General features: G+C 32.0%; 1 protein-coding gene across 7 annotated transcripts in view; it reads left to right on the top strand.

The window, feature by feature from the left end:
* Positions 1–17,049, top strand: part of LOC118183667 (uncharacterized) — a 315,563-nt gene that overhangs the window by 288,513 nt on the left and 10,001 nt on the right. For all 7 annotated transcript variants that reach the window (XM_085808069.1, XM_085808070.1, XM_085808072.1 and 4 more), the window contains 2 exons: positions 2,914–3,047; positions 5,219–5,585. In XM_085808069.1, the coding sequence (XP_085664195.1) occupies positions 2,914–3,047; positions 5,219–5,585 (501 nt within the window). The remainder of the gene's footprint in view (positions 1–2,913; positions 3,048–5,218; positions 5,586–17,049) is intronic.

The raw sequence follows: 17,049 nt of genomic DNA, 5'->3' as shown, positions 1-17,049 counted from the left end.
TTCAGAATTAGAATCGCTAGAAAATCTAGATAAACCCTAGCACAAGTTTTGGAAGTAATTTTTTTATGACTGAGGAATCCTTCCCTGGTGATGACAATTCTTCTGAAAATGATGATGAAATGAATGAAGAATGGATTAATAAAGTAGATTTTTTCGACGATATTGCCTCTTTTATATTGAGCTAAACCTGAAAATATCATTCAGTTCAACTGAGAAGGAAAAGGCTTATTCCAGCATGATTTTACTCAAGAAATTTTACAGAATATTGTTAATGAAAGAAATTCATATGCAAAGCAGCCGAAGAAAGGATGAGATTGGGTCATTGTCATAAAAGACATTGTCTTGAACTGGAAAGAAACCACATCAGAAGAACGGAAAGCATTGATAGGTATGCATATAACTCATGGGTATACGTCAATTGCCTAAAGAACTACTGGAGCACAGACCCTATTCTCAATGTTCAATCAGTAGCAAGAGTAATGACTGCAAAGCATTTCAAAAAAATAACTTAGACTTTACATGTAAAAGGTAATAGCATGAATCCACCACATGGGCAACCTAGGACTCCTAAACTTGGACCAATCTTCTCACAACTATATGATTCCTTATCTAAAGCCTACGAACCTTCATCAACCTTATCAATAGATGAATGTATGATAGCTTTCAAAGGGAGAACTTCATTGAAGCAATATAAGTCATTGAAGCCCATAAAAAGGCATTACAAGATTTGGTGTTTAACAGATAAGACTGGATATGTTCAGAAATTTGAAATTTATTGTGGAAAGTAAACTTCTTATAATAAGGCTAAAAAATTAAGTTTAGGGCAAACAGTAGTTACTAAACTAATGAAAGATGTGAAACAAACAGATTACTTTATAAGCCTATGATAACTATTTCACATCTTTCAGGCATGCAGAAAATCAACTTGTAAGTGGTTTATTTTCTGTGGAGACTGTGAGGCCGCAAAGGAAGGATCTTCCACCAATGCTGAAAGCTAATAACAAACTATAAAGAAGTGAATCGGTGTTTGTAACTAAGGAAGGTGTTGTAATAAAGTGGATGGACAGTAATGCTCTCACTTTGTTGATTACTGCATGTAATTCAGCGATTATTACATCTGTGAATCACACAAAAAAGGATGGCGCTAAAACAGAAGTACCTTGACCTAAAGCTATCACTATATACAACAGTATCATGGGAGGGGTTGATCACTTTTCTTGAAAAAATACGAAATAGAAAGAAGATCCATAAAGTGGTGGCATCACATTTTTTATTTTATTATTGACCTTGGCATCATATATAGTTTTATACTGTAGCAAGTAAACAAAAGAAACAGAAGTTTATTCCTACAATCTGCATAGCATCAGCTTGTCAGCTAATAGATGGATATTCCTCAAGAAAAAGGAAAAGCGGCCTTGCTAGCTTCCAAGGAAAGTGCTTTGTTGTAGATGATGTGCACTTAGCCATTGTGGGAAATCGTATACCAAAAATTGCTTTCAGCTATAGATGGTGCACGAAATGTAGTACAAAGGCCCGAGAAAAGAGGACCCGCTACGTTTGTGCAGGATGTAATGTACCCTTGTGCATTGCAACATGTTTTTCAGCTTTCTGTGGTAAATAATTGACATTAAATTGAATTCTCTGTACGACTATATAGGGTTCCATTAGAAATATACTTTGCACCCCTAAAAATGTGAATGAAAAATTCAGCAAAATAAAATATATTTTTTTAAGTGCTATTGTTTAATTGATAATAAAACACAAAAAATTGGGAGAAATTCAAAAGAGAAATAAATGCCCATGAAAAGGGTTAATGTGTCAGCGAAATTTGCATATTATTATCAAATCTTATTTTTATAATTTGGAATTTAATTCTTTCATGTGTCTTCTGGCACTTAAACAAACAAACAAAAAAAAAAAAAAAAAAAAAAAAAAAAAAGAGAGAGACAGAATGAATCACATCCTCTGATTTTTTTTCATTTGGTTGATTTTATTATCTATTTTATCCCTAAAATTTACTTAACTCAGTTAAAATAATAGGACATACGTTCATAATTGAGAACATCTTCCAAATGAAGCTCAGTCAGATTTAATGATTTATTTAAAGTTCTTCCCCTCCAAAAAGCAATACTTTGCATATATTTGTGTGAGTGTGTGTTAGTGCAAACAAAAATTTTAACATTTGATGATAACATGTTTAAAACTGAATTGAAGATTGTTTTCAGTTAAATTATCCTTCTAATAGCCGGTGACTATTGCTGAATCAGGTTTGACTCTACTTCTTAAACTAGCTTTAATTAAGTGGTAGTTCATGGCAAATATGTCCCATCTGAGAGCCCACCTACAAAGAAGTGATAAAGTTGCCGAATACAGGTAATTTGACCTGAGTTCAATTCCTGTTAAACAAGCTGGCTGCATGGTGTTCCCCCCATTGTAAAGTGAATGTAAGCCAGTTCCCTTAGAAAGTCTTCCACAAAGGCACCCCTTCCCTTAGGAAGGTAACCCTCATGTGCTTTGCCATAATCAAATAAACCAAACCGCCCCTTCTGAAAAAATGCTGTCTTGCAATAATTTACAGTTGGGCAGACTCTGATTGAGACAAAGAGTTTGCAAGCCAGCCTTGCTGTAACTAGACCACAGATATTGGGTTTCATTGCTATGTATACGCAGCTGCAAACAGAATTTAAAATATTTATGGAGATTTTCCTGTTAATCATTTCCCAGTGAATTGAGACAGTTTAATGATCTGTACAACTGAAAATTTACCAGAATTAAGTCAGCTATGACTTAATGTAGTCACCAATTTTAAAACCTTTTAAAAAAGTAAATTTGAATAATTTCTGTTGTATAAAGAATAATTAGCATTGTTATTATTTTTAAAGGATAATTATTCCATTGTTATTATTTTTAAAGGATGTGGATGATAAAATTCCTGAGCTCACTGTTAAAATGCCAATGGATGCTGATGATAAGACTCATGAATTATGCATCAGCATGCCAACTGAAGAGAATGATGTATATTCTTCTCAATTTAGATCTGTTTTGCTGTAAGTTACTTGTCTTTAAAAGTTCTTTTTTTTTTTTTTTTTTTAAAGCATTATATCTTAAAACTCTTCCAGTCAGTAATATTTTTCTTGGCACTAAGTAAATACATGTATATGCTATGTGAAATTTGTCCAAACAGTTACACCAATTTATCCATTTAGTGATAGGGACAGATTGGAATTTTAATTTTAAAAAATACCCACTTTCTAATGATTTAGGAAGTCAGGGTTCGTAGCAGTCCTTAAAGTGCTTATAAGTTTTTATATTTGAAAATAAAATATAAAGGCCCTAATAGGTGCTTACTTTTTCCTTAAAGCCCTTATTTTTTTGTTTTTAGTGCTTTTTTTTTTTGATGAACGTGCTATTTTTCCTCGTACCAAAGCCGAAACTAAATGAACAACTTTTCTTCCTGATATGGAATGTCAGATGATGAATCATACTCCTGGAAATAGCTTTTCCCCCTTTCTCTGCATTAACATAACCTTTGGTGTGCACGAAGAGTACAGACAGGTGCCCGTCATTCTATTGGTCAAAGAATTGCGAAAGCAGTAGAAAATTCCAGTACATTCGGCATTCTTTTCCTCCCACCCAAATACTACACATGTTTGAATTTCTATCAAGATCTTAATAATTTGCATTCTCATTCGCTTGGTCAGTTCATATTTGTGTTTATTATGATCATTATGCTTATATTATGAGCATATGTATGAATGTTTATAATAACATGGTTGCGGTAACTGCTGAAGTATAGTAAACTTCCAAAAATGGTTGTGTTTTAACACATATTAGATTTTTAAGAAATAATATTCGGAATGGCTTAAATAAAGGGAAAGTAATCGAATAGTCAAAATAATTTCATTTTTTTGGCCAATACATTATACAGTACGAAGATTGGGAGGTTTCTCCGCAAAATCTCGAATATTGAAACTGTTAAAGTTCGCTGCAAAACAAGCAACAGACCCCTTTCCCCCCCCCCCCAGTTTCCAATCTGGATTGAATAGGACTAAAAGTTCTGCGGTCTACCAACCCAAGCGAAGAATGATTCTATTCCGGAAATTTAATGCCGTCTGTTGAAAATTAGAATGAAAACCACCCCAGTTATTTATTCTCCCAATACCGGCAGCTGTTGATTCCAATTGCGTAATATCACATAGGGAAGAATTACGGCACACGTATTGCGCAATAACGTTTGCGATATTTTGCAGAGATAATTAATTTTGATGTTCTGTCCGAGATTTGTTCATGAACACTTAAAAGAGTTTTACTGTGCTTGCTAAGCAGAATATTTTTCAGTTCCATTGGTTTATATTTATATGATGCATGTATCGAAATGTCAAAAGCATTTATTTAGCGGAAAAATCTAAAGAGCGGCTACAGTCTACTCCCTTCCTCCGCTCCTCTTTTTCAAATTACGTTCGACTGTCTGAATATTCGCCAATAATGGTTATCATGGGCATGCAATACTGTAACTGTCTGGGTTAACATTCATGGAATTGACATTTTATAATGTAGGATGAACACTAGTTATTATCATGTGACTGATGAAATAAAAATGATATCCTGAAAGCGTTTTGGAATAGAATGATATTGCATTTAAGATACTCTCATCAGGGAAGGCTTATGCTGAATGGCTGTACAAAAATGACAGATTATGGCAACCAGTATTGTAGATCATCAGATTTACATTGTAGCCAGAAACATTAAAAATCAGTAATATAATGAAATCAATAATGAAAAATCAGTAAATATATATGTACGTGGTAAGGAGTTTCTGGTAATATTAGGTAAAAGTCAAACTTCATGATATTGATTTATTGTTTTTTATCACATTAGATTTTGTGGTAGTGGGAAATTCTATTGTTTAGAGCAGAAATTTTCAAGATATGCCAAAATTAACTGTAACCATGATAAAATATTTGTTTTAATATACTATGAATGCTTTTCAACATGAGTTATATTGCAAAATTGCTATAGATTCCTTGCTTTTTGCACTACTAAACCTCCCCGTACTTTATTCTAGCTGTACTTATATTGTGTTTCTCATAGGATAAAATGTTAAGATTGTGTTTTTAATATTTTTATGAAATTTTGCTGTAACAGCATATGTACCACTCATTTTATATATTTCTTTAAAATATTTCTTAAGTGCAATGATAAAAATTATTTAATTTAGACAAAATGTTATTAATGGTGCCGGAGCTGAAGGAAATTTAAATCCTCAAGTAGATGTTCAGCCTAATGGTGCTGTTGGATCTGAAGATGATGCTAGATGTGAGTGTCATCCTGAAGCAGAAGCAGAGCCTGAAGTAGAAGCAGGCACAGAAGCTGATTTGGCTGAAGCTGATCAGTCACCTGGACAGCAAGGAGCTGTAGGAGTTTCTGCATCCATTCCTCTTACTGCAAGTGATAACTGGTCTTTTGATCAAGCAGCTGTTGTACTAGGTCGAAATGTGAATATTTCTAATACTGCTGTTGTTTCAAATAATGAAGATGTTAGTGGAATATCTGATGATGCTTCAGAAATATTGCTAGGTGCTCAGGTAATTTTATGCAAAATTTATGCTTTCCTCATAATTGTATTTTTAATGAACTTTCAGGTAGTGCATGTAAAATCTACAGAATAATTACTGCTGGATGAATAATGTTCATTTGGAATTGTTCAATTCTTGGCCATATAAAAGTAATTAAAGTATAACATTCTTTTCCTGGTGCATTAATTTAACATATTTTTTTTTAATGACAAATTGGCACTACACCTATCCCACGATTTACATGGAAGATTGGTTCCACACAAAACCATGTAAATCAAAATCTTGGATTTTGCTATGTAAAACCGTGTAAAATGAAACACACACTAAATGTGCATAATTTAGTTATATATTTACACAAAACAAAAGTAAGACATCTTAAAATAAAGTTATACAGTACAAAGTCTGAGATCCGAACTCGTCAGGACTTTGATGATTTGCAATTTGGGATTTTTCCAGATATTAGATTGTCAGTTTAAGATGGCATGTGGAAGTGATAAAATTAAAAATATGAAATCGCGATTAATGAAATAATGAAGCACTTATGATCTAAAGCAGCGGTTCTCAACCTTTTAACTAACGCGTACCATCTAATCAAAAATTGAAAACCTTTTGTACCACCACTCTTGAATAAAGCTCAGGTGCATAAATTTACGAGTGTTGCAGAAAAACTCAATCAGGAAGTTGGGGTTTAAATTTTTGAATTTAATAGTTAAAAATACTTTGCATCTTTGCGTGCCACCCATTTTTCTCTTGCATAGCACCGGTTGAGAACCCCTGATCTAAAGGGTACGTAAATTTACAAAAGCTTAATATTTATTTGTTTACTTTAAATATTTCTTTCAATATAACTTGTTTAAGTTGCTTCATTTTTTTTTTTTTTTTTTTTTTTTTTTTTTGTGCTAAAACTTTCTTTGAAATTCTGTAGACATACATAATTTGTTTAGTTATATAGTTGAAGTCCTGTAATTGGTGTGTCGAGAATTCCGACTAATTTGTCAGTCGAAATGTTTTCGTTTTCAGTAACCTCTCTGTCACTTTCTTAATATTAGTAGTGGTATTTTCTCGATCTAGAACCATACTATGATTTCTCCATCCATTAATTGATTGCTGCTTGAGAAGCATTGTCATCACAATGAAAAAACGTTTTTTAATATCAGCTTCATTTATTAGCTCTTCTTCACATTTCTTTACAAAGTCCGTTAATTGGAAAATTTCACCTTTGGTTTGCGACTTTCACTTTCAAAAACCTTTAAAATTCGTAGCTACAATCATAAAATTCAGCTGTTCTTCGCTGTAGATATTTGCCTATGTATCATGAGATTGGCGACTAAAGACAAGTTGTTCCATTAAATTATCTTGCTTCTATCATGTATTGAAACAGTTATACCTGACCTGTGGGTTACAGCTGAAAACATCGCAGGCGAAAACGTCACTGAGAAAACAACGCAAGGTGTAAACTTCGCGGCACAGAACATCGTGGGAGAAAATAAAGCAAAGAGAAATCGCAGTTCTAAAATAATGTGGTACAAAATATCATTGACAAAAATAAAGCGGTTCAAAAACTTCGCAGTTTAAAATTATCGTCATCAAAAATATCATGGGAAAAAATAAAATACCTACAAATCATCGCATGAGGATAACATCGCAAACATGCGTTTTTCAGGCTTTAATAATTTTAAATGGATGTCTGCATAATGATTTGTGAGCACAAGATGGAAAGAGCAATAATTTTTACTTTCATATTTTCTATTAACTAATAAATTTATAAAAAAACAGAACAAGAAATTTAAACAAAAAAGAAATAATTAATAATATTTTTTTGCACTATAAAAGTAACAGATTAACAAAAGTGAAGAAAATAATCTCATAATTAACTTAGCAATTTTTTAAAGATAGGGGCATGCAGTTACTTATTTCCTTTTTCTAATCATTTTTAGATTATACTTTTCAAGAAAAATTACCAGTAAAACCTTTATAAAAAATAATTCATTAATGTTCTTTGTTAGTTAACTATGTCAGTTTAAAATTCTATTTTAAGTGCCATAAGTTGCATTATTTTTCTATGCTTAAGTTTCCATTTTACATTTCCATGAAATATTGATTAGTTAATAAAAAAATATGAAAATAAAAATTATCCTTCTTTCCATCTTGCGCTCACAAATATTTCTGCGAATATCCATTTAAAATTATTAAAGCCTGAAAAACGCATGTCTGCGATGTTATCGTCATGCGATGTTTTGTAGGTACTTAATTTTTTCCCATCTATATTTTAGATGACGATGTTTTTAAACTGAGAAGTATTTTAACCTTTTTTTTTTTTACAACGATATTTTGTACCACGATGTTTTAGAACTGCGATGTTTTTTCTTTGCTTTGTTTTCTCCCACTATGTTTTGTACTGCGACTTTTTTGCCTTGCGATGTTTTCTCCGTGACATTTTCACCGGACACCAACCTGTGTTAGTTTAATTATTTATTATACTTATGTGTATTTCTTGCACATGCTTAAGGCTTATCTAAGTCCTGGATATCTTACTGCCTGATGCAGTCTCTGCAGGTCCTGAATTTAGGAGCGTCTTCCCAAAATTCTGCTGCCCGTTGTGGGCATATGAGTCCTGGTGCTGGTTCTGTGTTTATAAGAATAACAAATCAGTTATTATTAATTCAAAGAGCACTAAATGTAATCTTTTGTCGTATCAGTATCATTAACAAAATCTATTTGTAGCATATGGAAAGAAATTTTTCCTTGTCAACATTTCGTAGCACATTTAACTTTAGCACATATGTAATCATCGCTAAGCGTAATGTCAACACAAAAGGTTACTGTACTCTTCGTTATTCTATTACTAACATAAAAAAAATGTTTAGGCATTCCTTTATGAGTCATTACTCAATTTGTCATGTGTTGATAAACATGCGGTGATGAAAGAAAAATGCAATAAATAATGATTTGCCAGGTAAAATATTAGTATGTGTAAATTCAACGATTTATCTATGTAAAATATTTCAGTTTCAGATGTAAGCCAAGCAGGCAGTTTGGCAGCTACAGAGCCAAATTACTGATGATGGAAATTTATGCTAAAATGATTGTTTCTTTTATAATGAGGTATTTTATTTAGTGCAGAAGGGAAATTAAGAATCACGACTCTCCACATGTTTTATTATGTGCAGGGGGGAATAAAATGCACATGCGTAAAGCATACAAAAAATGTTCATGGCTTTGGGGAATTTTAGATCATTTTGGATATTAGACATCCGGATGTCAGACTTTGTACTGACTTCTTTCATAAAATAATAAATATATGTAGGTAATAGAAGCACATATTTAATTTATTATGCATTAGGAATATATAAGATCATTCAAAGAAATTATTATAAGTTTAATCACTCTCATGAACTATTAGTCTTTTCTTCTTGATTGGTATGATGTCACTTTCACACTTGAACGTTCTTGATAAGATTCTGCTTCAATGGTTGACGAATTATGGAAGATCTCAGATTGACAAGACTTTGGAGTGAAATCTGTAATTAACAATTGCCTAGGTTTTTTTTTTTTTTTTTTTTCCCCTCCTGTTTCCCTGAATCTTTGTAAACCTGATATTGATTTAAACACTGACTAAGCTCCCGTTAGAATCAGAAAGCTTGTTCAACATTCGCATCAAATTGAAAAATTGATTACCTAATTTTCTCCCCAATTTAAGTCCTATGGTGATGACTCTTGCTATGAATGGAACTGTTCCAGATTGCTCTTCATCAGAATCATCGTCTTCATCATGTTTATTTGTTTCATGAATCATGTTATTAAACTCATCATTTAGTTCTTCATCAGGCATTATTTCTTTAATATCTGCTTGAGCTAAATCTTCAAAACCTTCTCCTCCTATAGTTTGGGGCAATTTAGTGATCTGAGAATATTCATGCTCTACTGGTAATCTTATCATTCTCATCTTTACCAGCATCTGGCCATATTGCTTTCCAGTATGTGCTGAGCGTTGACTGTTTAATCTTAATATATGATAGTCCAATATGCTTAACACAATCTAAGATTGTAAATCTCTTCCAAGCTTCCATAAGAGTAAGAGATTCATCATTCTCCGTTTGTTCTAAAATATACTTGAAAGTTGATTTGATATACAACGCCTTAAAAATCGAAATTATTCCGATCTAACGGCTGTAATAAGGAAGTTGAATAAGTAATAAAAAACAGCGTAATAAGGAAGTTACCTGAAGGTTTGTTTAATAAACAATACCTTAAAAGTCGAAATTATTCCCTGATGTAACAGCTGTAATAAGGAAGTTGTATTTTTTGGTAAAAAGACAACTTCTACATTTTCGAGTTTTAAATCTTGTGGATGACCAGCTGCATTATCAATTAATAGAAGAGCCTTAAAAGGCAATCCCTTTTTACTTTAATATTTTTTTACATATGGAAGAAACATGTTATGAAACCATTCATTGAAGGCTATGGCAGTGACCCATGCTTTCTTATTAGCCATCCAATAAATGGAAAGGCTATTTATGTATATTCTTTTAAATGAGTGTGGTGTTTTTGATTTATTCTTAACCAATGGTTTCATTATAGAATTGCCTGAAGTGTTGCAACAGAAAAGACCACTTTTCGCTACCATATGACCACTAGCTGATTTGTAAGTTTTAGCAAAATAGGTTCTTTCAAGATATTTCAGGTTTAAGTAGGTTCTTTCAGGCATTTTTTCCCCCAGAACAATGCAGACTCGTCAGCATTGAAGGTCTGATCAGAAGTGTAGAAGTTAGCGGCAATGATTTCAGCAAATTTTGCTGGATATTGTTGTGCTGCATCCGAATCAGCAGATACACTTTCTTTTTTCAATCTTAGATTATGTATAGAATGTCTTTGTTTAAATCTCAAACCAACCATGACTTGTGTAAAAGAAACCTTTTCTTCATCTGATGAAGTCGACGGTGACTGATTCTTAAGTGCTTTATAAATCTTTAAAGCCTTATTTGTAATAGCATTAATATCAGTTGGAAACCATTTTTGATTTTGGTCTTCTATCCATATCAATAATTCCTTTTCCATACTTTCCATCGTATCTCTTACATATGAAACTGTTCTGTTACTGCTGCACGTTCCAGCTGCTATACTTTTTCTAATAGAGTCTTCATTTTTTCTAACTATCCTTATTGTGCTTTCATTCATGAAGTAAAATTTAGCAGAATCTGTCTGATCTAATATTTTAATTTTTGTTTCTAAAGAAATAGCATTTATTTTTATTTGACTTTTTTCAAATCTTTTGGCGTTATAAAACCTTAACAAATTTACTTAAATTCTTAAAATGCTCAAAAGATATAAATGTGTAGAACTTACCAATAAACATTCAAATATGTAGAAAAAAGTGATATATGCTTTGCTGCTAATACTGATATTTCACATGAACCAAATAGCTTTACTGTTCTGAAATACATATACATACTACGAGGATTTCCCTTTTACAACACAGGGTATCTTCATTGTTGTTGCCACCAGTGTTACCAAAGGAATGAGATTCAGAAATGACTTCAAATATATTTATCTGCATATATGCAGCCGAATGTACATTTTTACCAAGTTTTTGAAATATGTTATTTTTTAAACCATGTAAAACAAAAATTGTGTAAAACGAGTACCTTGTAAATCGAGGCATAAGTGTACTTTATATAGGTAAAAAAATATGCTGTGATTGCATGGTACAGTAAAGTCCAAGATCCGGATGTCCAATATCTGGGATGATCTCAACTCTGGACCTCAAAACCACCACAACCTTTTTTGTGTTTTGTTTTGTTTTAAGGAATTTTTTTACATATGCTTTACGCAATTGATTTTTTTCCCCTATAACAAAACATGTAGAGAGTCCCGATTCTTGATTTCACTTCGGCACTAAATAAAATATCTCGTTATTGAAGAAACGATCATATTAACAAAAATTTCTTATGATCAGTAATTTGAATCCGTAGCTGCATAATTGCTTGGCATACATCTCACACTGAAACTTTCTACACAGAAATATCGTTGATTGCACACCTTTTAATATTTTATATCCCTGATGCCAACCTGGTGAATCATTATTTATTATATTTTGCTTTCATCACCGCAAGTTTATCCAAGACATGACAACTTGAGTAATGACTCATGCAGCGATGCCTAAAAATTTTTTTTATAATTGTAATTGAATAACACAAGAATATGGGAAACTTTTCTGTTGGCATTACGCTTGGTGATGATTGCAGGTTTAAATTAAATGTGTTAAGATGTGTTGACGAGGAAACATTGAACAAATATTTCTTTTCATATGCTAAAAATTGCTTTTGTTAATGATATTCATAGGCCAAAAGATTACATTTAGTGCAAATTGAATTAAGAATAACTGATTTGTTATTCACATAAACCCATAATTGGCACCATAACTTGTATAGCCACACCACAATTTAGGAAACCAAATTTTTGCAATTTAACGAAGCACCAAGTAACAAAATTAAGGGATGACGAAATTTTTAGAATTTAGTAAAATCTCTGGGACACAAAATTTAGAAGTTAAGGAGGTGCTTGGTAGCAGAATTTAGGACCTGCAGGGACTGCATCAGGTGGTAAGATATCTAACCCCGGCCTTCGATAAGCCTTAAGTATACGTGAAAATTTATTTATTCAGCACCAAATAAGCCTTAAACAAACATGTGCAAGAAATAGAGATAAGTATAATAAATAACTAAACTAATAGAATTCAGGGTTCATTGTCTCAGTGCATGATAGAAGTAACAGAAAATTTAGCGGAACAACTTATCTTTTGTCGCCAGTCTCATGATACATAGCCAATATTGTAAAGCGGATGCTGTTAAGCTAGGCTACAATTATATTTTATTGATTCCAGAAGAATTTCATTTAATATAGCAGATTGGGCTCTTTCTTAACTTTCTGATTTGATCCAGCTTATTAATTTTTGCAGGCTGTTATTATTACAGGAATTTTATGAAAACTAAACTTTGAACTTTGGATTATGTTGAAAAGTCTCTAACTCTGGAGCTGCAACAGGATTTACAAAGCAAAAGCATGTTTTGATGTCCATTAAACAAAAAGTGGAATTGCTGCAAAAAATGGTATAACTGTCTCAAAATTGTGCGAGGTGTATGGCATTGAAAGTCAACTGTATATGACATAACAGAAAAAGGAACTTTTTAAATTTTTTGTGGATTCTAACACCGCTCTCACATTGAATAACAGAAAAATTATTCATTATGCTAAAAGTAAGGCTTATGACTAAGTACTGATTGGATGGGTCAGACAGTGCCGCAGCGAAGGCATGCCATTGACAGATCCAATGTTAATGCCTCAAGCTAAAAAATGCCACAAAAAATATAAATGTTGAAAACTTACCAATAAACATTCAAATATGTAGAAAAAAGTAATATAAGCTTTGCTGCTAAAATACTGATATTTCACATGAACCAAATAGCTTTACTGTTCTGAAATACATATACGTATTACGAGGATTTCCCTGTTACAACACAGGGAATCTCCTTTTACAACACAGGGTTTATTTCTTCAGCAAAAGTTTTCTTGAAGAAATGAACTTACATACTGATTGCACATATTCGACAGGTTGGTTAATCAAATTAAAAAATTGTCATGATATAAGGCAATTCAAAATTTTAGGTGAAAAAGCTAAGCTGCTGAAGTATTTGAATATGAATTCATTGAACTCGCTAATAATGAAAAGCTATCTGCAGGTCAAATTTGCAGGGCTGATGAGGCTGGTCTTTTTTAGCAATATGTATCACGAAATACCTTGGCGGCCTCTAAAGAGAAAAGGCTGCAACTGGTGGTAAAGATTCCAAAGCGGGACTAACAAGTTTAGGATGTGCAGATGCTGCAGGAATGCACATATGTAAACTTTTCGTAATAGAAAAAATACATGACCTCAAGCATATAAAGGAGTAAAGATCTCCCCTGTTATAGCGTGCAAATAAAAGAGCATGGATGACACAAGCATTAACAAATGACTGGTTTGAAAATAGTTTCATACCCGAGGCATGGCAATATTTAAATAGGGTTGGTTTATGTGATGATGCAAAAGTCGTCCTGATTGTAAACAATCGCATGGCTCATACTTCACTTAAAGTTTTAATGAAAGATAATGTGTATGTATTATTATTTCCTCCAAATTGTACACCCATTGTTCAGCCTATGGATATCAGAATGCTGTGCACACTGAAATACAAAGTTAAAGTAGCATTTTTAAAGTCCATGTTAAATTTCCTGAATAATGGGAAGAATGTTCAAGAAATTTTGAAATATTTTGGCATAAAATCTGCTGTGTGGAGCATTGCAAGATCGTGTGTCTCCAGATATTTTAAAAAATACTTAGAATAATTTATGGGCAGTTACCATATTTTATGGTGAGGATGATGAAGATGATAGCCGCGAATTTAGAGGTTTTCGGAACCAAATTTTCCAATTAATGCATGTTATAAAGAGATGTAGGGAATAAATGAAGATATTACAGGAAGTTTTTCCTTACAGTTTCAATGCCCCAGTCATCATTCAATGGACGGCAAAATCTGCAGTATGGTTCTAGTTCCAGAAAATACCGCTACCGATGGTGAAGAAAGTGACAGAGAGGTTATTGAAAACGAAAAAAAATCGATTAACAAGTTAGAGTTATCGGCACAGTAATTACAGGGGTTGAACAGTGAAACTTTGTAACTGAACAAGAAATTATATCTGTCTGTAGAATTAAAGAGACAGTATTAGCACAAAAAATGAAGCAACTTAAACAACTTAATTGAAAGTAGTGTTTAATAAAGTAAACAAATAGTTATTAAGCCTTTTTTTGTGTAAATTTTGATACCCTTTTGATCATAAATGCATCATTATTTTGTAAATCACAATTTCATATTTTTAATTTTATAAGTTTTACATGCCATCTTACTAGATTTTAACCAATGATCTAATATCCGGAAAAATCCCAAATCCAGAATCGCCGAAGTTCCTACGAGTCTGGATCTCTGACTTTGTACTGTATTAATAGTTTTGATTAGCATTTTTTGTACTTTTCTTAAAATTATTTATATGTAATAACTTCAAAAACATTAAATACATATCCAAAAACGTTAAATTTTTATACAATAAGATAAAAACAAAAAATGAAATCAGCCCATATGAACTGTAACGATGTTACATTAATGTCAGAATAAGATACTAAGTAAAAGCATATTTAAATATAAAGTGAGGTGAACTTTTTTTAAACTTCTGATGAATTTTTTTTTCAGTACCCAGAGGGGTAATGCAAATGTCAATTAATGTGATGTATTAAAATGTTGAAATGCATTTTATGTCTATATATATATACGCAATTATTCACTTATGCATTTTTATAAATTTTTAGGATTAAAAGATTTTTTTGGAATTATATAGGGTCAATCCATAAGTTTGATAATCAGCACAAATGTGCTGTACTACATTTTTTATTTTTGTGTGGTGAAACTGCCATGTTTGCAGTGATAAAATTTAATATTGTACATGGTGAACACGCTATTAGTTGTAAGGACTACCCAGAAATGGTTTAAAAAATTTAAAGTTGGAAAAGCAACATTGATGATGAACCCTGTTCAGGACATTGTGAGCTGTTAATGCCAAATCAAACAATTAATTCAGAAGCTTATAGTGAACAACTTTGCCGTCTAAACTCAGAATTGATCAAAAAAAGCCCATGATTGGTGAATATCAAGAAAGTGTTGTTTCATCATGATAACGCTAGACCGCATACAGCTCGAACAATGCTGCAAAAAATTATTGAATTTAATTGGAACCTTTTGCCACATCCTGCTTACTCCCCAGATATTGCCCCAAGTGATTTTCACTTATTTCGTGCCTTACAAGATTTTTTACTGGGGAAAAAAATAAATTCTAAACAGGATGTACACAATGAACTTTCAAGTTTTTTTGCATCAAAAGTCTTTCTACAGCAATGGCATAAAAATGCTGCCTGTAAGATGGTGAAACATTGTAGATAATGGAGGAAAATATATAATTGATTAAAATGTTAAATTGTGTTTTTTTTATATTTAAAAATTTACCAAAAAATGCACACAAATTTATGGACTGATCTGATATATTTATTCATGGATTTTGATACTTGCACTTGATTTACAAATGCTCTCAGAATTTAAATATTGTAGATTAGTTTGCAGCAATAATTAATCATTTATTTGTTTGCAAGTAAATTTTATTATTTAAAATTTAATTAACTTTAATTTGCTTGTTACGAATAGAGAATACTTTTTAAATTCAAATATATATATATGCAGAAAACACATCCCTGAGAAATGATTACCTTATATTCTGGTGTATAATGCCTACTTTCAATAAAAAAAATAAGATCGAAATTTATGGTGCACATTATATGTCGGGTATAAAAATGATAGTTTTAAAAATAAGGAATCAGCATTAAATAAAATTAGATTTCTTTATGAACCTAAATACAGTTTATTTAAAAGGAATGACATACCTTATGAACTTAAAAATTTTCGTTATTGAATAACATGAAAAGTTTGTCATCTTCGTCTTCCATTATACCTTCTGGCACATTTGTGAATTCTATTTCATCTTCACCATCATTGTTACTCTTATCCATAAACAAATAATAATCATTATGCATTCCATCTTTCACCAACACCAAACACCCTTGCTGCAGTACAATTTCCATTTTCTTTCGCAAAATCAATGGCTTTGCATTTGATACCGAAATTGGATTTTTTTCTTTTTGCGGGAGCTGTATTTACTACTGAAAAGAACACTAGATCAATCATATTTGAACTAAAGCAAATGTGATATACTAAAGCCTTTGATTTTCCCTTCAAAATCACAACTTCAAATGTCTATAGAAAGAGAAAACATCTAACTTCTAATTCCATGAATTCATTGAGGTAGGCAATGCGTTCTTACTCCAAATTATATCCCCCTTTTCTCAAAACTCTACAATAGTATTGATTTGAACAGCTGGATTGAATGCAGTCCACCATGTCTGCAGGGAAATTTACTCCCCCAAGCATGTAATTCACACACATACTGTTTCCCTTATCACTTGTCAATGTGGTATACCATTGTTCAAAAGGCTTGGACAAATCTTCAAATAAGTGACCTCAAAAGATAAAAGCATTGTACGTGTATCTTTTTACTTTACTGCGTGTATCTTTTTTCTTAGGTTTCTTTGTGAAGATTTGGGTGGGTGTTATACCATGAATATACCTAAAAATTAAAAATTGTTGCTTGAAATTATAAATATGTATTATTACACCAGTGTGCATTATATGCTCGAAAACACGGTAATCTAAAACTCACTTTCTTCTTTGAGTAACGACACATATAGTTACTATTAAGTTTCTATTATTATGTTTTTAAAAGGTTCATGCTCTCCTCCTTTTAAAGATTCATGGTCTTTTTTTTCCTCCTACATTTAAGA

Source organism: Stegodyphus dumicola, chromosome X1 (genome assembly GCF_044657685.1).
Source record: "Stegodyphus dumicola isolate Sdum_Otavi_A_Nest chromosome X1, ASM4465768v1".
Lineage (NCBI taxonomy): Eukaryota > Metazoa > Arthropoda > Arachnida > Araneae > Eresidae > Stegodyphus > Stegodyphus dumicola.
The sequence above is the reverse complement of the archived record's forward strand: the minus strand, read 5'-3'. Positions and strand labels throughout refer to the sequence as shown.